This window comes from Macaca nemestrina, chromosome 20 (assembly GCF_043159975.1).
Source record: "Macaca nemestrina isolate mMacNem1 chromosome 20, mMacNem.hap1, whole genome shotgun sequence".
Taxonomy (NCBI): Eukaryota; Metazoa; Chordata; class Mammalia; order Primates; family Cercopithecidae; genus Macaca; species Macaca nemestrina.
In genome coordinates, this window is record NC_092144.1 from 13,960,938 (window position 1) to 13,983,134 (window position 22,197).

Sequence of the window (22,197 nt, forward strand, 5' to 3'; positions counted from 1 at the left end):
TGGCATAATCATAGCTCATTGCAGCCTTGACCTCTCAGGCTCAAGTGATCCTCCCACCTCAGCCTCCCAAGTAGCTGGGACTATAAGTGTGTACCACCATACTTGCTAAGTTTTGCAGAGACGGGGTCTCACTATATTGCCCAGGCCAGTCTCCAACTCCTGGGCTGAAGTGATCCTCCCGCCTCAGCCTCCTAAAGTGCTAGGATTACAAGCATGAGCCTTCACCCACAGTCCAAAAAGAGTGAATTTTAAATGTTTTCATCACAAAGAAATGATAAGTATGGAAGTGATAGATATGTTCATTATCCTGGTTTGATCATTTCATAAGGTGTACGTCTATGGAAACTTCACATTGTACCCCATAATTTTATACAATTATTATTTTTCAATTAAGAATAAAATTGAGGGAAAAAGTTTCACTTTAGCATAAGAGATTGTGATTATGATTCTTTTTTTTTTGAGACAGAGTCTTGCTCTGTCACCCAGCCTGTAGTACAGTGGTTGCAATCAAAGTTCACTGCAGCCTCGAACTCCTGGGTTCAAGTAATCCTCCTGCGTCAGCCTCCCAAGCAGCTGGGACTACAGATGTGCACCACTATGCCCAGCTTATTTTGTTATTTTTTTGTTTTTTGTAGAGACAAGGTCTCACTATATTGCCCAGGATGGCCTCGAACCCCTGGCCTCGAGTGATCTTTCCACCATTGCCTCCCAGTGTGCTGGGATTACAGATGTGAGTCACTGTGTCTGGCCCAAGGGATTATTTGAAGCTGAAGGCAGTTGAGAAGAAGCAGAGACAAAAAAAGCTCTCTGCCCTCCCCCTATTTGCCTAAAAGCAGGACATACCTTTATGTACTTGTCTTTTTTGAGGGGGGTGAGAACACTTAAAATCTACTTTGTTAGCAATTTTTCAATACACAATATGTTGTTCTTGACTATGGTCATCATGACGTACAACAGCTCTCTTGAATTTATTCTTCCTGTCTAGTTGAAATTTGGTATCCTTTGACCAGTAGCCCCCTAAACCCCTTCCCTGCTGCCCTAGTCTCTGCTAACAACCATTTCTGCTCTTTGCTTTTGTGAGTTTGGCTATTTTAGATTCCACACATAAGTGAGATCATGCACTATTTGTCTTTCTGTACCTTGCTTATTTCACCCAGCATAACACTCTCCAGGTTCACCCATGTTATCACAAATGGCAGGATTTCCTTCTTTTTCTGAAGACTGAGTAGTACACCAGGACATTAATTTACAAAGGTATTCCTCCTACCTATTCTCTTCTTTCTACCCTTCTACCCTTGCTATGGAGAGGATGAAAGTTGATCACCAAGACAACTTATTTATTTATTTAAGATGGAGTTTTGCTCTTGTTGCCCAGGTTGGAGTTCAATGGCACAATCTTGGCTCACTGCAGCCTCTGCTTCCCGGGTTCAAGCAATTCTCCTGCCTTAGCCTCCCAAGTAGCTGAGATTACAGGTGCTCACCACCATGCTCAGCTAATATTTTGTATTTTTAGTAGAGACGGAGTTTCGCCAAATTGACCAGGCTGGTCTTGAATTCCTGACCTCAGCTGATCTGCCCACCTCGGCCTCCCAAAGTGCTGGGATTACAGGCGTAAGCCACTGTACCCAGCCACCAAGACAACTTTAGTTCCTCATGGGTCTGGAGCCAACGCTGGAGGAATCTACAAAACCAATGATATGGTTTGGCTCTGTGTCCCCACCCAAATGGTTTGGCTCTGTGTCCCCACCCAAATCTCACCTTGAATTGTACTCCCATAATCCCCACGTGTTGTGGGAGGGACCCGGTGGGAGATAATTTGAATCATGAGGGCGGTTCCCCCCCATACTGTTCTCGCGGTAGGGAAAAAGTCTCACGAGATCTGATGGTTTTATCAGGGGTTTCCGCTTTTGGATCTTCCTCATTTTTTTCTCTCGCGGCAACCGTGTAAAAAGTGCCTTTTGCTCGGGAGGCCAAGGCGGGCAGATCACGAGGTTGGGAGATTGAGACCATCCTGGCTAATACCGTGAAACCCCGTCTCTACTAAAAAAATACAAAAAATTAGCCGGGTATAGTGGCGGGCGCCTGTAGTCCCAGCTACTTGGGAGGCTGAGGCAGGAGAATGGCGTGAACCCAGGAGGTGGAGCTTGCAGTGAGCCGAGATGGCACCACTGCACTCCAGGCTGGGCGACAGAGCAAGACTCCGTCTAAAAAAAAAAAAGTGCCTTTTGCCTCCCGCCATGATTCTGGGGCCTCCCCCGCCATGTGGAACGGTAAGCCCATTTAAACCTCTTTTTCTTCCCAGTCTCGGGTATGTCTTTATCAGCAGCCTGAAAATGGACTCATACAATCAGTGATACTAATTATCTATCGCTCATTTCTCAGATATTTGCCTTCCCATACTTTGCTGCCCCTAAAGACCGAAGATCGTTTTCCCTTCTCCAAAAATTTATCATTCTTTGTCAAAAATGCTGTTGTTCTAAACTACCTCTTTGAGAATGCCTCATTCCCTGGGTATCTCCCATGTATATATGAAATATACATGTTAATACACTTCTGTTTGCTTTTTCTCTTATCTGTCTTTTGTTATACGGGTCCCAGCTACCAGAATGGTAGCAGGAGAATTATATTTTTCTCCTCTACAGACCCAAAGATATTTTATTAAGGAATCCAGCGCAGGCTTGCTCCATGAGCTCAGTGTCCCTTGGGGCAGGGCAGGGCATCCTCTGAGACACTGTCAGTACCTTGGATTCAGTTTGGTCAATCCCCACGAGGAAGAGGAGGTGGGCCACGAAGAGGCAGAGCGAGAGCTGCAGATGCAGCGAGGTGCTGGTGTTCTGGATGGCTTTACACAGCAGGAAGGTGAGGGCCGCCAGGAGGAGGCACAGCAGAGACAGGCTCAGCCCCACATAGGTGATGATAGTCAGCACAGGATCCTCCTCCTGGGACCGAGAAAAAGAGTTCACAGTTACGCTTTCCTGCACTGGGATTATGGCTCCCTCCTTGAACTGCGGCATCCTAGACACAGGCACCAAGCCCGGTAGTAGTGTGGGGCCGTTAGACTGCTAATGTAGATTGCTAATGTAGGCTGCTAATATAGACTGCTAATATAGATTGCTAATGTGGATTGTTAACGTAGACTGCCAATGTAGACTGTTAACGTAGACTGCCAATGTGGATTGTTAACGTAGACTGCCAATGTAGACTGTTAACGTAGACTGCCAATGTGGATTGTTAACGTAGACTGCCAATGTAGATTGTTAACGTAGACTGCCAATGTGGTTGAACGTAGACTGCCAATGTGGATTGTTAACGTAGACTGCCAATGTGGATTGTTAACGTAGACTGCCAATGTGGATTGTTAACGTAGACTGCCAATGTAGATTGCTAATGTAGACTGCTAATGTAGATTGCTAATGTAGACTGCTAATGTAGATTGCTAATGTAGACTGCCAATGTAGATTGCTAATGTAGACTGCTAATGTAGATTGCTAGACCGTCTTTTTTGTTTTCAGCTTTATTGAGGTGTATACTTAATGTACCAAAAATTGCACATATTAAATGTATACATTTTGATGAGTTTGGACATATGCATAGGTAGGGCGGCAGAATATGTCACCATCCCCTCAAAAAAAGTAGAATGGCAGTTACCAGAGGCTGGGGAGAGGAGAGAGAGAGAATAGGAAGCTGTTTAAGGAGTGGAGTTTCAGTGTTGCAAGATGAAAGAGTTCTGGAGATGGATGGTGGTTGATGATTGCACAATATGAATGTACTTTACTAAACTGCATATACATTGATAAATGGCTAAGATGGTAAATTTTATGTTCTGCGTATTTTGCCACAATCTTTACAAAGTGTTTTTTGGGCCATGGTATCTCACACCTGTAATCCCAATAGCTTTGGGAAGCTGAGGTGGGAGGATTGCTGGAGGCCACGAGTTCAAGACTGGCCTGAGCAACAAGTGAGACCCCGTATCTAAGAAAAAATAAGTATTTTTGTATGCAGAGGGCTTGTGCTATGCAGTACCAGTTTGATCCCAGAGCTCATACTAATGATGGGATTTTAAAAACTTTTTTCAGTTCAGAGATACATATGCAGGTTTTTTACACAGATAAACCCCTGTTGCAGGGGTTTGTTGTACAGATTATTTTGTCACCCAGGTATTAAGCCTGGTACCCATTAATTGTTTTTACTGGTCCTCTCCTTCCTCCCACCCTCCACCCTCCGATAGGCCCCAGTGTCTGTTGTTCCCCTCTTTGTGTCCATATATTCTCCTAATTTAGCTCCCACTTATAAGTGAGAACGCGAGTATTTGGTTTTCTGTTCCTGCGCTCGTTCACTAAGGATAATGGCCTCCGTCTCCATCCATGTCCCTGCAAAGGACATGAGCTCATTCTTTTTTATGGCTGCATAGTATTCCATGGTGTATATGTACCACATTTTCTTTATCCAGTCTACCATTGATGGCCATTTAGGTTGATTCTGTGTCTCTGCTATTGTGAATAGTGCTGCAGTGAACATAACATGTGCATGTGTCTTTATGATAGAATGATTTATATTCCTTTGTGTATATACCCAGTAATAGGATTGCTGGGTTGAATGGTAGTTCTGTTTTCAGCTCTTTGAGAAATTGCCACGCTGCTTTCCACAATGGTTGAACTAATTTGCAATCCCACCAACAGTGTGTGTTCCTTTTTTTCTGCCACCTCACCAGCAACTGTTATTTTTTCACATTTTAATAGTAGTCATTCATGATGTGGTTTACAGTAATCATGTTTTTTTTGAGACAGAGTCTCGCTCTTTCACCAGGCTGGAGTGCAGTGGCACGATCTCGGCTCACTACAACCTCTGCCTCCCAAGTTCAAGCAATTCTCCTGCCTCAGCCTCCCGAGTAGCTGGGGCTACAGGTGTGCGCCACCACACGTGGCTAATTTTTGTGTTTTTAGTAAAGATGGAGTTTCACCATGTTGGCCGGGATGGTCTTGATCTCCTGACCTTGTGATCTGCCTGCCTCAGCCTCCTAAAGTTCTGGGATTACAGGTGTGAGCCACTGTGCCTGGCCCAGTCATCATGTTTTTACCCTGGGGTCCTACAGTCTGAGCAACTGAGGTCAGCCATGTAGACACTGTGTACCTATGTGAATGATCGCCCAATACATACCCTGAACACCAAGGCTCAGGTGAGCTTCCTGGCTGACAACACTTCACATGCGTTGTCATAAGTCATTGCTGGGAGAATTAATTGCATCTGTATGACTTTCCTGGGAGAGGACACTGGAAGCTTGCACCAGGTTTCTCCTGGACTTCTTATCTTGTATCTTTTCCATATGTTGATTTTTTTTTTTTTTTTGAGACGGAGTCTTGCCCTGTCACCCAGGCTGGAGTGCAATGGCATCATCTCAGCTCCCTGCAACCTCCGCCTCCCAGGTTCAAGCTATCCTCTTGTCTCAGCCTCCCGAGTAGCTGGGATTACAGGCATGTACTACCATGTTCAGCTAATTTTTGTATTTTTAGCAGAGATGGGTTTTTGCCATGTTGGTCAGGCTGGTTTCAAACTCTTCTTTTTTTTTTTTTTTTTTTTGAGACGGAATCTCACTCTGTCACCCAGGCTGGAGTGCAGTGGCACGGCCTCGGCTCACTGCAAGCTTTGCCGCCCGAGTTCACGCCATTTTCCTGCCTCGGCCTCCCGAGTAGCTGGGACTACAGGCTCCCGCCACCACGCCCGGCTAATTTTTTTGTATTTTTAGTAGAGACGGAGTTTCACCGTGTTAGCCGGGATGGTCTCGATTTCCTGACCTCGTGATCCGCCCGTCTCGGCCTCCCAAAGTGCTGGGATTATAGGCATGAGCCACCGCGCCCGGCCTCAAACTCTTGATCTCAGGTGATCTGCCCATCTTGGCCTCCCAAAGTGCTGGGATTAAAGGCATGAGCCACCATGCTTGGCCTTTTTTTCAGTTTTTTTAAAAATAGCACTTATTACCATTTAGTAGGGGCTCAGAAAGTATTTGCTGGAAGAATAAAACATTTACATCATACCTGGCTGGTGAAGGCCATCAGGACAGCGAAGCTGGACAGGTGACTGCAATTACACATGGTGTGACTCTTGTTCACGTGTATCAGGAAGCAGCCATGCCTGGACCACAGGCCTCCCTGCTTTGTGTTCTCCCAGTAGACACAGAAGGCCTTTTTGATACTGTGGTTCATCTGAAAATAGAAAGGGCTCATTGTCTTTGCCTTTTTTTTTTTTTTTTTTGAGACGAAATCTCACTTTGTTGCCCAGGCTGGAGTGCAGTGGCTCAATCTCGGCTCACTGCAACCTCCGCCTCCTGGGTTCAAGCAATTCTCCTGCCTCAGCCTCCCGAGTAGCTGGGATTGCAGACGTGCACCACCACACCGGGATAATTTTTGTATTTTTTGTAGAGACAGGGTCAACTATGTTGCCCAGGCTGGTCTTGAACTCCTGGATTCAAGCAATCTGCCTTCCTTTGCCTCCCAAAGTGCTGGAATCGTATGGGCATAAGCCACCGCATGCAGCCAGCTCATTGTCTTTTTCCTCAGGAGGGACAGTTCTCAGTGTTGGCCTATGCCAGGGTGCCACCTGCTAAGGCATCTGTGCGAAGTGTGACTCAGGTGATTTCTGTTTTGTTTGTTTATTTTTGAGTCAGGGTCTCATTCTGTCGCCCAGGCTGGAGTGCTGTGGTGCAGTCACAGCTCACTGCCGCCTTGACCTCCCTGGCTCAAATGATCCTCCCATCTCAGCCTCCACAGTAGCTGGAACTACAAGTGTGCACCACCATGCCCAGCTAACTCTTGTGTTTTGAGTAGAGATGGGGTTTCAACATGTTGCCCAGGCTGGTCTTGAACTCCTGGCCTCAAGCAATCCTCCTGCCTTGGCCTCCCAAGATGCTGTGGTTATGGGCATGAACCACTGCACCTAATTTCTATTTTATGTGGCCACCAGGACTCCCGATCAATAACCGCAGCTCTTTTGGGTTCTCATGTAACATAAAATAAAGCGAAGTCTCCCTGGGAGCGACAATTTCAAGAGATTTCATTGGTTTTAGAACCTTGCCCCAACCATGGGAGTAAAACAAACAAACAAACAAACAAAAAACCAGTGGAGTCTGAAGCTCACATAATGTTTTTCCCTAAAGTCTCTCTAAGCCAAATGTCCCCGGTTGTTGTATAATCGATTTTGTCTCTGACTCCCTTACATCACAGTAATTGCTCATGCGATGAGAGGCATGGTATAGGAAAGAAATGTCATGAGGAGAGAGATTAAAATTAGCCTTTGAAGCTGGGTGCAGTGGCTCACGACTGTAATCCCAGCACTTTGGGAGGCCAAGGTGGGTGGGTCACCTAAAGTCAGGAGCTGGAGACCAGTCTGTCCAACATGGCCAGACCCCGTCTCTACTAAAAATACAAAAATGAGCCAGGCGTGGTGGCACTCGCCTGTAATCCCAGCTACTTGGGAGGCTAAGGCAGGAGAATTGCTTGGGCCTGGGAGGTGGAGGTTGCAGTGAGCTGAGATCGCACCACTGCACTCCAGCCTGAGCGACAGATTCTGATTCCAAAAAAAAAAAAAAAAAAAAAGAAAGAAAGAAGGAAAGAAAGAAAATAGAAAAAGAGGCCGGATGAGGTTCATACTTACAATTTCAGGGTTTTAAGAAGTTGAGGTGGGAGGATTGCTTGAGGCCAGGAGTTTGAGACCAGCCTGGACAACACTATGAGTTCCTCTCGTTACCAAAAATAAAAAAATTAGTGGGGCGTGGTGGCACACACCTGTAGTTCCAGCTGCCGGGGAGGCTGGGGAGGCTGAGGTGGGAGAGTCCCTTGAACCTAGGAGTTCGAGGCTGTAGTGAGCTATAACTGTGCAGCTGCACTCCAGCCTGGGCAACAGAATGAGCCCCTTTCTCAAAAAAGGTAAAGATATAGGTCAAATTAACTTTAATAAGAAATTTTATTTAACCCACTTATTCAACATAATATCTTTTAAATAGATCACTATAAATTAATATAATCAACATAGATATTATCAAGGAGATAGTTGACATTCTTTTCTTCTTTTCTTTCTTTCTTTCTTTTTTTTTTTTTTTTTTTTGAGACGGAGTCTCGCTCTGTCGCCCAGCCCAGGCTGGAGTGCAGTGGCGCGATCTCGGCTCACTGCAAGCTCCGCCTCCCGGGTTCACGCCATTCTCCTGCCTCAGCCTCCCGAGTAGCTGGGACTACAGGCGCCCACAACCGCGCCCGGCTAATTTTTTGTAATTTTTAGTAGAGACGGGGTTTCACTGTGGTCTCGATCTCCTGACCTTGTGATCCGCCCGCCTCGGCCTCCCAAAGTCCTGGGATTACAGGCGTGAGCCACCGCGCCCGGCCCTTTCTTTCTTTTTTTTTGAGACGGAGTCTGGCTCTGTCGCCAGGCTGGAGTGCAGTGGCCCGATCTCGGCTCAGCGCAACCTCTGCCTCCGGGGTTCAAGCGATTCTCCTGCCTCAATCTCCCAAGTAGCTGGGACTACAGGCATGTGCCACCACGCCCGGATAATTTTTGTATTTTTAGTAGAGATGGGGTTTCATCATGTTGGCCAGGATGGTCTCGATCGCTTGACCTCATGATCCGCCCATCTCGGCCTCCCAAAGTGCTGGGATTACAGGCATGCCCTTTCTTCTTTTCTTTTTTTTGTTTTGATTTACTTCTTTTTAAAAATTTATTTTTAATTTATACATTATAATTGTATATATTTATGGGATACAGTGTGATGTTATAATTCTTGTATTTGCATACAATGTAGAATGATTAAATCTAATTCTTTTTTTTTTTTGCATTTATTCTTATTGGTTCTCTGAACCTCCTGTATCTGTGGTTTGGTGTTTGACATTGGTTTGGGGAAATTCTCAGTCACTTCCCTCCCTCCCTCCCTCCCTCCCTCCCTCCCTCCCTCCCTCCCTCCCTCCCTCCCTCCCTCCCTCCCTCCCTCCCTCCCTTCCTTCCTTCCTTCCTTCCTTCCTTCCTTCCTTCCTTCCTTCCTTCCTTCCTTCTTTCCTTCCTTCCTTTCCTCTTTGTTTCTTTCTTTCTTTTCTTCTTCTCCTTCTTGTTTTTCTTCTTCTGATAGTGTCTTGCTCTGTGCTCCAGGCAGGAGTGCAGTGGTGCAGTCATAGCTCACTGCAGCCTCCAACTCCTGAGCTCAAGCGATCCTCTTGCCTCAGCCTCCCAAGTAGCTGGAATGATAGGAGCATGCCAGTCTGCCTGGTTTAAATCAAGCTAATTATTTTCTTCTTATTAAGTCTTCAAAGGCTGATTTACAGGATGTAAATCTGGAAATACTGTCTTCAGAATCTCGATTCAGACCAGCCACATTTCAAATGCTCAATAGCAACAGGTCCTCCTGACTATGACCCTGAACAGGGCGGGTCTAGAACCACAGCCTGGGATAATACATACATTGTTTGGCCTGCCTCCTTGAGACCTGACAAGCTCAAATCACACCTGTGACCCACCTTCACGTGCTGGAAAGTCAGCGTCACAGACTTGGAGAGAGACACGTTCCTTTTGGGTCCAATGGCAGCACTCACTACCTGAGAGTTCAGAAACACTCGATCCTTCTCATCCGTCTCTTCAAAAAAAGTTGCATTTATGATGTTTCCAAGAGAAGAATATGAGATAAAGGCAACGGCACTGGGACCTGAGGAAACAGAAAAATGGAATCATTTTTCTTTTCTTTTCTGTTTCTTTCTTTCTTTCTTTTTTTTTTTTTGAGATGGAGTCTCGCTTTTGTCGCCCAGCCAGGCTGGAGTGCAGTGGCGCGATCTCGGCTCACTGCAACCTCCGTCTCCCAGGTTTAAGTGATTCTCCTGCCTCAGCCTCCAAAGTAGCTGGGATTACAGGCACGCACCACCATGCCTGGCTAATTTTTTGTCTTTTTAGTAGAGACGGGGTTTCACTGTGTTGACCAGGCTGGTCTGGAACTCCTGACCTCAGGTGATCCACCTACCTTGGTCTCCCAAAGTGCTGGAATTACAGGCATGAGCCACCGCGCTCAGCTAATTTTTGCATTTTTAGGAGAGACAAGGTTTCACCATGTTTGCTAGGCTGGTCTTAAACTCCTGACCTCAGGTGATCTGCCCACCTTGGAAAGTGTTGAGATTACAGGCATAAGCCACCATGCCCAACTCAAAAACTGAATCTTTAAAAGCGTCTCCAAAGCCAGGCAAAGTGGCACTGCCAGTGACTTGGGAGGCTGTAATCCCAGTGACTTGGGAGGCTGAGACTGGAGGATCACTTGAGCCCAGGAGGTTGAGGCTGCAGTGAACCATGATTACACCACTGCACTCCAGCCTGGGTAACAAAGCAAGATCCTGTCTCAAAAAAAAAAAAAAAAAAAAAAAAAAAAAAAGAATTGTATTCGGTGGCATTGAGTACATTTATAATGTTTTCATCACCTCTATGTTGTTTGAAAACATTCTCATAATCTCCAAAAGAGAGCCCATTCCCATAAGCAGTCCTCACTGAGCCCCTGGGAACCACCAACCTGCTTTCTGTCTCTATGAGTTCACCTATTCTAGACATTTCATATAAATGGAATCATACACTGTGACCTTCTATATCTGCCGTGTTTCATTCAGCATCATGTCTTCAAAGTTCATCTGTGTTGTAGCATGCGTCAGTGCTTCATTCCTTTTTCTGACCAAATAATATTCCATTATATGGATATACCACCTTCTATTTATCCAGTCTTTCACTGATGGACATTTGAGTCATTTTCATTTTTTGGCTATTTTGAATAATGTTGCTGTGAGGACAGTGTGTTCTTACGTATATTAATTTTTTTTTTTTTGAGACAGAGTTTCCCTTTTGTTTGTCCAGGCTGGAGTGCAATGGCGTGATCTCAGCTCACTGCAACCTCCACCTCCAGGGTTCAAGTAATTCTCAGCCTCCCGAGTAGCTGGGATTACAGGCACTGAGCACCACACCTGGTTAATTTTGTATTTTTTAGTAGAGATGGGGGTTTATCCATGTTGGTCAGGCTGGTCTCGAACTCCCAACCACAGGTGGTCTGCCTGCCTCGGCCTCCCAAAGTGCTAGGATTACAGGCGTGAGCCACCACACCCGGTTTACCATTTTTTAGAAGAGTCGTTCTCAGCTGGAGCTTAAATCCTGCAATCCCTGGAGGGTTCGTTATAACAGAGTGTTGGGGCCGGGCAAGGTGGCTCACACCTGTAACCCCAGCACTTTAGAAGACTGAGGGGGTGGATCAACTGAGATCAGGAGTTCGAGACCAGCCTGGTCAACATGGTGAAACCCCCGTCTCTACTAAAAATACAAAAATTAGCTGGAGGTTATGGTGCATGCCTGTAATCCCAGCTACTTGGGAGGCTGAGGCTGGAGAATCGCTTGAACCTGGGAGGCGGAGGCTGCAGTGAGCTGCGATCACGCCACTGCACTCCAGCTTGGGTGACAGAGTGAGACTCCATCTCAAAGACAAAAACAAAAAAACAAAAACAAAACAAAAAAAAGAATTTTCATACAAACAACCCACTTTTTGCATTTTGTGGAAACATCAAAGTCTGGTAACACTGAGATGATGAATAATAATCTATTTCTTCTTACAAAGGCTGTGGGTACTGTGGACACCCTGACTTGAATCCCTGGGATTCTTGGTTTCTTTATTTTTTTTAATTTATTTTTTATTTTTTAATTTTTATTATACTTTAAGTTCTAGGGTACATGTGCACAATGTGCAGGTTTGTTACATATGTATACTTGTGCCATGTTGGTGTGCTGCACCCATCAACTCATCAGCACCCATCAACTCGTCATTTACATCAGGTATAACTCCCAATGCCATCCCTCCTCCTTTCCCCCTTTCCCCCCTCCCCATAATAGGCCCCAGTGTGTGATGTTCCCCTTCCAGAGTCCAAGTGATCACGTTGTTCAGTTCCCACCTATGAGTGAGAACATGCGGTGTTTCGTTTTCTGTTCTTGCGATAGTTTGCTGAGAATGATGGTTTCCAGCTGCATCCATGTCCCTACAAAGGACACGAACTCATCCTTTTTTATGGCTGCATAGTATTCCATGGTGTATATGTGCCACATTTTCTTAATCCAGTCTGCCACTGATGGACATTTGGGTTGATTCCAAGTCTTTGCTATTGTGAATAGTGCTGCAATAAACATACGTGTGCATGTGTCTTTATAGCAGCATGATTTATAATCCTTTGGGTATATCCCTAGTAGTGGGATGGCTGGGTCAAATGGTATTTTTAGTTCTAGATCCTTGAGGAATCGCCACACTGTTTTCCACAATGGTTGAACTAGTTTACAGTCCCACCAACAGTGTAAAAGTGTATGCTGATGAATTCTGCTGTAAGCATCGGTGGCTCTGCCTGGGAACGTCCATGGGCGTGAATTTGTGTTTGACCTGCACAGAGGATAGGCTGGAAGAGCTTGAAAGTTCGGCTCCGAGAACAACTCTCCACCAATGATAGATCAGAGCAGATGGACAGACATCCTAGCTCCCTCTCCCTGAATGGACAACTCAATGGCATTGCACCTCAGGTCCCCCAACAGCAACCTGCTCACTCAGGTACCTACCTCATTGGCTGCCTTTACTTGCCTGTCTTACTTCACCTCTTACCTACAGTGATGGTTCATTTTACATGTCCGCTTGGCTAGGCCGTGGTCCCCAGACATGTGGCATGGATGTTGCCGTGAAAGTGTTTTAAAGATGAGATTAATGTTTAAATCAGTAGACTTTGAGTAAAGCAGATTGCCTGCTATAATGTGGGTGGGCCTCGTCCAATCAGTTGAAGGCCTCAAGAGAAAACAGACTGAGGTCTCCTGAGAAAAAGGGAGTTCTGGCCTCAGACTATCTTTGGATTCAAGCTGCAGTATCAGCTCTTCCTTGTGTCTCCTGCCTGCCTGCCCATCCTGCAGATTTTGGACATGTCGCCCTTCCATAGCTACGTGAGCCAATTCTTTAAAATGTCTCTCCGTGTCTCTCCTCATCTCTTCCTTTCCTTCTCTCTCCCCATCTCTCTCTTTCCATCTTTCTCTCCCTATTTCTCTCTCCCCTTCTCTCTCTTTCCATCTCTGTCTTTCAATCTCTCTTTTGATCTCTTTCCACATCTCTCTTTCCATTTCTTTCTCATCTCTCTAATTCCATCTCTCTCTCCTATCTCTCTCTTTCCATCTTTCTCCCCATCTCTCTTTCCACCTCTCTCTTTTGATCTCTCTCTCCCCATCTCTCTCTCCATCTCTCTTTTTCCACCTCTCTCCCCATCTCTTTCTTTCCATCTCTCCCCATGTCTCGCTTTTGATCTCTCTCTCCCTATCTCTCTTTTTCCATCTCTCTCTCTCCATCTCTCTTTCCAACTCTCTCCCCGTCTCTCTCTTTCTACCTTTCTCCCCATCTCTCTCTTTTGATATCGCTCTCCCCATCTCTCTTTTTTCATCTCTCTCTCCCCATCTCTCTTTCCATCTCTCTCTTCCCATCTCTCTCTCCATGTCTCTCCCCCTCTGCCTTTCCACATCTCTTTCTCTCCATCTCTCTCATCTCTTGCTCTCTCTCTCTCTCTCCTTTCTTCCCACACCCCCACACCCTACACTCTTTAGCTCTTTAATTATGATTCTCTGGAGAAGCCTGAGGAATATACCCACTGTTGTTCCTGGGGATCACCTCCCGAAGAAACTTCTCACACTTCTTTCAGGGTTTGCTTCTGGGTGAACCCAAACTGGGACACAGGGAGAACAGCACTCCCCCACCCTCCCAAACTGCAAGAAGTCCCTCCCATACTGAATGATAGAAAACCTCCATTTTGGGAAAATGTCTTTTTTTTTTTTTTTTTTTTAAAGGGAAAATCTTCAATATCGCAGTTGGAGGGTAACAAGCCCATTAGGGGAGAGCCCAGTGGGCTTCTTTCCCCACGCCTCACGCAATGACATGGCTCTGTGTGAAGGATTCTGAATGCATCCATCCCGCGTACCTTGTGTATCTTTCTGGATGACGTCATTGCAATGGATGTCCATTGAGTTCATTTGTACGTTCAAGTTGAATGTCTTTCTTTCTTCAGAGCAATTGTCTGTAATCACTCGAGTTTCAATAGCTGGTAAGAAAAGCAAGGGGCAGGCTTAGTGATATGGTAAGAAGCTTTAAAAGTATGCATAGGAACGGGACACGGTGGTGCATGCCTGTAATCCCAACTACTCAAGAAGCTGAGGCAGAAGGATTGCTTGAGCCCAGGAATTCAAGCCCAGCCAACACAGTGAGATGCTGCCTCTAAAAAAAATGTTCATAGCAACATAAATGGCTCACATTTACTGAATGTCTAGGATGTGTCGGGCACTGAGCTAAGAGCCTTACACATGTCACCTTATAATAACCTATAACCTCACGAGGGACCATTCTATAGATGAGGAAACTGAAGTCAGAAGTTCGGTAAGACTCTAACTCCTGAAACCAAGTTCTTAACTAACAGCTCCTAGCATACACCTTTGAAGAAGCAGTTCTATTTCTAGGAGTTTATTCTCAGAAAGCGATTGTGGACGGAGGGCAGATTTAGCTACAAGAAAGTTCATAGCAGCTTCAGTGACAATGGTGGAAAATGGAGGATTATCTAGATGTTCAACAAGAAGCAATTGATGAAATAAGTGATGACATGGGCTGGGCACAGTGGCTCACACTTGTAATCCCAGCACTTTGGGAGGTCATAGTAGGTGGATTGCTTGAGGCCAGGAGTTCAAGACCAGCCTTGCCAACATGGTGAAACCCCATCTCTACTAAAAATACAAAAATTAGCTATAGGGTGTGGTGGCATGTACCTGTAACCTCAGCTACTTGGGAGGCTGAGGCACAAGAATAGTTTGAACTGGGAGGCAGAGGTTGTAGTGAGCTGAGATTGTGCCACTGCACTCCAGCCTGGGTGATAGAGTGAGACTCTGTCTCAAAAATAAGTAAGTAAGTAAGTAAATAAATAAATAAGTGATGACATATCCCTATGGTGGGGAACCAGGCTTCAAAGAAAAATAAAGTCACAAATGAATTGCAATCAAGAAAAATTCATGAGAAAAAAGGTAACCATGTGAGTGATGGATGTGTTAGCTAATTTGATTGTGGTTATCATTCCACAATATATATCAAGTCATCCTATTGCACACCTTAAATATATACAATTTTATTTATCAATTACACCTTAATAAAGCTAAAAAGTTAAGCTCTTGAAAATATGTATCTTAAAAGCAGACAGCCCAAGACTGGCTGTGTGTTGGAAATTGTTGAATTGGGTGATGGGTACATCCGGGATTTTATTCTCCTATCTCCTTTCGTGTGTATTAAAAGGTTAAAAAAAAAAAAAAAAAGAAGCAAGCAACAAAATAGCACATCAAGAATGACACTATTTTATGGCTAGGTGCAGTGGCTCATACCTGAATTCCCAGCACTTTGGGAGGCTCAGACTGATTGATTGCTTGAGGTCAGGAGTTCGAAACCAGCCTGGCCAACGTGGTGAAACCCCATTCTACTAATATACAAAAATTAGCTGGGCATGGTGGCAGGTGCCTGTAATCCCTGCTACTAGGGAGGCTGAGGCAGGAGAATTGCTTGAACCCAGGAGGCGGAGGTTTCAGTGACCTAGATCGTGCCACTGCACTCCAGCCTGGGCAATAGAGCGAGACTTCATCTCAAAACAAACAAACAAACAAACAAAAAAGAATGACACTATTTTAACATTCTGGAAACTATTACTGGCTTGTCTAATATTGACTCTCAGTTTTTGAACAGTTTACAAGTATTTAATTATGTATTAATGTTTTTGGCCTATTGTTTCATTCATTTAGTATGTTTTAATGAATAGAAATTCTTGAGCTCAGTATAAGTGAATTTATTGTTATTATTATCATTATTAGTGAGATGGAGTCTTGCTGTTTTGCCCAGGCCGGAGTGCAGTGGCACGCTCTCAGCTAACTGCAACCTCTGTCCCCCGGGTTCAAGCAATTCTCCTGCCTCAGCCTCATGACTAAGTGGGATTACAGGCATGCACCACCATGAGTGGCTAATTTTTTTGTTTTTTTTTTTAGTAGAAACAGGGTTTCACCATGTTGGCCAGGCTGGTCTCGAACCCCTGACCTCAGATCATCCATCTGCCTCAGCCTTCCAAAGTGCTAAGATTACAGGCATGAGGCACTGTGCCTGGCCGAATTTATTATTATTATTATTATTTTTATTTTCTGAGACGGAGTCTCGCTCTGTCACCCAGTCTGGAGTGTAGTGGTGCAATCTTGGCTCACTGCAACCTCTGCCTCCGAGGTTCAAATGATTCTCCTGACTCAGCCTCCCGAGTAGTTGAGATTACAGGTGTGCACCACCACACCTGGCTAATTTTTGTATTTTTAGTAGAGACAGGTTTTTGCCATGTTGGCCAGGCTGATCTTGAACTCCTGACCTCAGGTGATCTGCCCACCTCGGCCTCCAAAAGTGCTAGGATTACAGGCGTGAGGCACCTCACCCTGCCCACAATGTTAATTTCATCATCCATTATATTATCGCTTGTTACTCTGTGTTATTTTTATAAAACCTTAATTTGACTTATTTTTATATTATTTAATATTTTCCAGATTAAACTATGTGTTTCACATAAAAAAGAATGACACTATTTTAGTAATATTTCATAATACTAAAGAGTGGAAAGATAGAATAATCATAATTATAGCAATTACTACTGTAGCTTTTTTTCTTTTTTAAAAGTTTGAGTCATTTAGCTTCTGAGGTATCCTAGTCCTAAGTGCATTACATGCACTTTTATTATCTCTATTAAATTTTTTTTTCGAGGCAGGCTCTCACTCTGTTGTCCAGGCTGGAGTGCAGTGGTGCAATCTCAGCTCACTGCAGCCTCAAACTCCTGAGCTCAAGCGATCCTCCCACCTCAGCCTCCCAAGTAACTGGGACCACATTTGCGCACCACCATATCCAGTTAATATTATCCCCATTTTATTGACAGGAGAATGAAGCCCAGTGAAGTGAGGGCACTGGTCTCAGATCAAACAATCAGGACGTGGCAAAATCAGGAGAGATGAGATTTATTTGTATTCTGGAAAATAGTTTAATTTTGAACCAAAGTATCCAGATTCCAGTTTTCCAAGAAGAATAGGCACTGACTTTTTCAAAATCTTTTTTTTTTTTTTTTTTTTTTTTTTTTTTAGGTAAAGTCTTGCTCTGTCACCCAGGCTGGAGTGCATTGATTTAGGGTCAATGCAACCTCTGCCTCCTGGGTTCAAGTGATTCTCCCACCTCAGCCTCCAGAGTAGCTGGGATAACAGTCGCGAGCCACCACGCCCGGCTAATTTTTGTATTTTTAGTAAAGATAAGGTTTCACCATGTTGCCCAGGCTGGTCTCAAACTACTGGCCTCAAGTGATCCACCCACCTTGGCCTCCCAAAATGCTGGGATTATAGGTGTGAGCCACCCTGCCCAGCCGAAAACTGTTTTTTTTTTTTTTTTTTTTAATGAGACAGGTTCTTGTTCTGTCATCCAGGTTGGAGTGGCAATGGCATGATCATAGTTCACTGCAGCCTCAAACTCCTAGGTTCAAGCCATCCTCTCCCTCAGCCTCCCGAGTAGCTGAAAGTGCACGTACAAGCCACTGCACCTGGCAAATTTTTAAAAATTTTTAAAAGGATAGGTTCTTGCTATGCTGCCCAGGCTGGTCTTGAGCTCCTGGGCTCAAGTAATTCTCCCACCTTAGCCTCCCAAAGTGCTGGGAATACAGGCGTGAGCCATCATGCCTGGTCCTCAAACTACATTTAAGTGAAAATTCCAGACCTGGGATTGGAAACTATTGGCAATCTTCTGAATAAACAACTTTATTAGGAATAATTGATGTCTAACCAGCTGCACATATTAAAGTGTACAATCTGGTGAGTTTTGTTTCATACACCTCTGAAACCAACACCACAATCAAGGCAGGACGATTTCCACCACCCCTAATAGTTTCCCCAGATTTTCTCATGCCCCTGCCACCCCTCCTTCCTGCCCCTTGCTGTCACTCTAGATAAGTTTGCGTTTTCTAGAATTTATATGCATTTATGTAATTTACATAAATGGACTCATGTGGTCTATTCAATTGTTTTTTTTCTAATTGCCTAACCCAGATCCCAGCTGCTAACCAGTCCCCAGTGTGTATCAGGCCTCATTATTGTCTTACCCACACTACTGTTTTGTATTTTCTGGACTTTTTGTTCTGGAGCTTTCAAGGCAGTTTCTAGAACTTTCGATTCCACATCCCGGAGAATAGTGGTAGCTGTGGATGAGATTTCTTGCCTCCCTTCTGTTCTCCATAAAGTCTGATTGGTGAGAAGTGACTCAAATGTGTCCACAATCTTTTGCAGCTTTGAAGACATAAAGAATTTTCATTTTAAAAAAATGTAATCTGGTAAGTCCCATATCCAAAAGAGCAGTAGAAAGGATGAGAAAGCAGGCTCTGGAGCTGGAGGAACCACGTTCAAATCCTGGCACTTCACCATGTCCCAGCTGTGTGCCCTGGGGCAAGTCACTCAATCTCTCTGTGCCCCAGGACAGGAAAAGGAAATCCTAGGGTTTTCTGGAGAATTAAATGAGTTAACAGATGCTATGCTTTTAGGACAGTGTCTGTACTTGGCAAAAGCTATGTAAAGGTGAGTCATTACTATTATTTTTGAGACAGAGTCTTGCTCTGCCGCCCAGGCTGGAGGGCAGTGATGGGATCTTGGCTCACTGCAGCCTCCAGCTCCGGGGTTCAAGCGATTTTCACGCCTCAGCCTCTTGAGTAGCTGGGACTACAAGTGCAGGCCACCATGCTTGACTAATTTTTTAATTTTTAATTTTTTTTTGGTATAGACAGGGTCTTGTATGTTGCCCATGCTGGTCTGGAGCTCCTGGGCTCAAACGATTCTCCTGCCTTGGCCTTCCAAAGTAATGGGATTATAGGAGTGAGCCACCGTGCCCGGTTGGGTTAGTTATTATTAACATTTTTTGCCAACAAGGTAGTGATAAGTTTGTTAGAAATAGACCAATCGTTCTCGATTGGGGAGTGATTCTTTTTTTTTGAGACGGAGTCACCCTCTGTCGCCCAGACTGGAGTGCAGTGGTGCGATCTTGGCTCACTGCAAGCTCCGCCTCCCGGGTTCACACCATTCTCCTGCCCCAGCCTCCCGAGTCGCTGGGACTACAGGCACCCGCCACCACGCCTGGCTAATTTTTTTTGTATTTTTAGTAGAGACGGGGTTTCACCATGTTAGCCAGGATGGTCTGTATCTCCTGACCTTGTGATCCTCCCGCCTCGGCCTCCCGAAGTGCTGGGATTACAAGTGTGAGCCACCGCGCCTGGCCTGGGGGGCGATTCTTCTACTCCCTCCACAGGGCACATGTGGCGATGGCTGGAGACATTTTTGGTTGTCACTGTCACAACAAGGGAGTGGTTGCCACTACTGAAGCAGTGTCATTGTTTGGGGCAAATACCCGGAGTTTGTCATCTTGCGCCAAGATTAAGGACATGGACACGCATGAAGAGTAAGTTTAGGAGTGGAGGTTTAATAGGCAAAAGAAAGAGAAAAGAGAGCTGTGAGCAGTGGCTCATGCCTGAAATTCCAGAATTTTGGGAGGCTGAGGTGGGGGCGGATCACCTGAGGTCAGGAGTTCAAGACCAACCTGACCAACATGGTGAAACCCTGTCTCTACTGAAAATGCAAAATTAGCCAGGGGTGGTGGCACATGCCTGTAATCCCAGCTACTTGGGATGCTGAGGCAGGAGAGTGGCTTGAATCTGGGAGGCGGAGGAGGCAGAGGTTGTAGTGAGCCAAGATTGCATCACTGCACTCTAGACTGGGCGACAGAGCGAGACTCCATCTCAAAAACAAAAAAAGAAAAAAAGAAAGAAAGAAAGTAGAACAGCTCCCTCCCTTGCGAGAAAGAGGGATGCCCGAAAGGAAAATCCCGCTCACTGACTAGATTTTACAGTCAGGCGCTAGATTTTATAGTCAGGCTGAGGAGGCGGTGTCTGAATTACGTAGGGCCCACAGATTGGTTGGGCCAGGTGTGACATTTACATACTGCTTGGGGAAGGCCAGTTGCCCTACCATCTTGTCTGCTCCTTACTGTACACATGACTGGCAAAGAGAAGGGAAGATGGAGCTGCCATTTTGATCATGTCTAGTCTCAGGTAGCTTTTTCGTATTGGCACAGCTGCTGGCATTGACCCATAAGCTTCCAGCTTGCTTGTCTATGTCTGCAGCTCAATTTTACAGGCTGCTCTTTGTTAGAAAATAAAATGATTCACTTTGGGAGGCCGAGGCAGGTGAATCACGAGGTCAGGAGATCGAGACCATCCTGGCTAACATGGTAAAACCCCGTCTCTACTAAAAATACAAAGAATTAGCCGGGCGTGGTGGCGGGCACCTGTAGTCCCAGCTACTTGGGAGGCTGAGGCAGGAGAATGGCGTGAACCCGGGAGGTGGAACTTGCAGTGAGCTGAGAGTGAGTGCCAGTGCACTCCAACCTGGGAGACAGAGCGAGACTCCGTCTCAAAAAAAAAAAAAAAAAAAAAAAGAAAATGATTTTGGAGCTGCTCTTTGTTAAAAGGAAAACCTCACTGAGGACTTCCTTACCCTCACTATCTGCCTAAGTAATTTCTTTTTAACTCCTATATCACTATTTATTTATCTATTTTTGAGATGGAGTCTTGTTCTGTCACCCAGGGTGGAGTGCAGTGGCGTGATCTCGGCTCACTGCAACCTCCGCCTCCTCGATTCAAGTGATTCTCCTGCTTCAGCCTCCTGAGTAGCTGGGATTACAGGCATGCACCCCCATACCCAGCTAATTTTTGTATTTTTTGTACACATGGGAATTTCATCATGTTGGCCAGGCTGGTCTTGAACTCCTGACCTCAGGTGATTCACCCACCTTGGCCTCCCAAAGTGCTGGGATTACAGGTGTGAGCCACCATGCCCGGCCTGATTACTTAATTCTTTATTTGTTCATTATTTCAATGACAATTCCTTGAACTCCTAATTTGGGGTTGGTCTTCTTTCCTTCCTCAAGAAGCTCACAGTCTAGAGACTGATTACATGATGTAATTACATATTTATATAAATGCTGTCAGTTGGCCAGAGACAATAATGGATACCATTGGATACTTGGATCTCTTTTTTGCAGCAGTGTGGCAGGCCTTAATGTACTCTGTCTTGGTCTGTCTTTCTTGGTCTGGGATAGATTCCTGTCTTTAGCTGGCAGCGCGCGCACACACACACACACACACACACACACACATTCACACACTGTCATATGTAGGTACCTACGCGCACACTGTGTGTGTCTATACCTATATCTATAAGTAGATATAGATATAGACCCCTCTTGGTATATGCACGGTATTGGTTCCAGGACCGTCCATATATGCTCAAATCCAATCCGTGCATACTCAAGTCCCATAGGGTCCTTTGGAACTCGCTCATGAAAAGTCAGTCCTTCCTCTTTGTGGGTTTTGCATCCTGACTATATATATATATATATATATTTTTTTTTTTTTTTTTTTTTTTTTTTTTTGAGACAGAGTCTTGCTCTGTCACCCAGCCTGGAGTGCAGTGGCAGCATCTCCTCTCACTCTCACTGCAGCCTCTGCCTCCTGGATTCAAGTGATTCTTCTCCCTCAGCCTCCGGGGTTGCTGAGATTACAGGCATGCGCCACCATACCTGGCTAATTTTTGTATTTTTATTAGAGATGAGGTTTCACCGTGTTGGCCAGGCTGGTCTCGAACTCCTGACCTCAAGTGATCCACCTGCCTCGGCCTCCCAAAGTGCTGGGATTACAGGCTTGAGCCGCCGTGCCTAGCCCGGCAGTACTGTATTTTTGATTCACATTTGGTTGAAAAATGTCCTTGTGTAAATGGATCCCCGCAGTTCAAATGTGTGCTGTTCAACTGTATATATAGTGATATATCTATAGTGAGCTGGATAATGATACACATATAGTGGTATACCTAATGGTATATCTATATCTATCTATAGGTATATGTATATATACCACAGATATATATATAATATATAATTATATATAATATATAAATATGTACTATTGTGTAGTAATATGATATATGGTAATCATATATATTTACATATAATATGTACTTTATCCTGAATAATATATATTTTTATATAATATATATTTTGTCCTAAATCCA

At 44.9% G+C, this 22,197-nt stretch overlaps 1 protein-coding gene across 2 annotated transcripts in view; it reads right to left on the minus strand.

Moving 5' to 3' along the window:
- The window catches only part of LOC105486857 (adhesion G protein-coupled receptor E3), a 61,223-nt gene that overhangs the window by 19,809 nt on the left and 19,217 nt on the right, over positions 1-22,197 (minus strand). For both annotated transcript variants that reach the window (XM_071087562.1, XM_071087563.1), the window contains 5 exons: positions 18,189-18,372; positions 13,977-14,096; positions 9,492-9,676; positions 6,033-6,200; positions 2,742-2,939 (listed from right to left, as the gene is read on the minus strand). In XM_071087562.1, the coding sequence (XP_070943663.1) occupies positions 2,742-2,939; positions 6,033-6,200; positions 9,492-9,676; positions 13,977-14,096; positions 18,189-18,372 (855 nt within the window). The remainder of the gene's footprint in view (positions 1-2,741; positions 2,940-6,032; positions 6,201-9,491; positions 9,677-13,976; positions 14,097-18,188; positions 18,373-22,197) is intronic.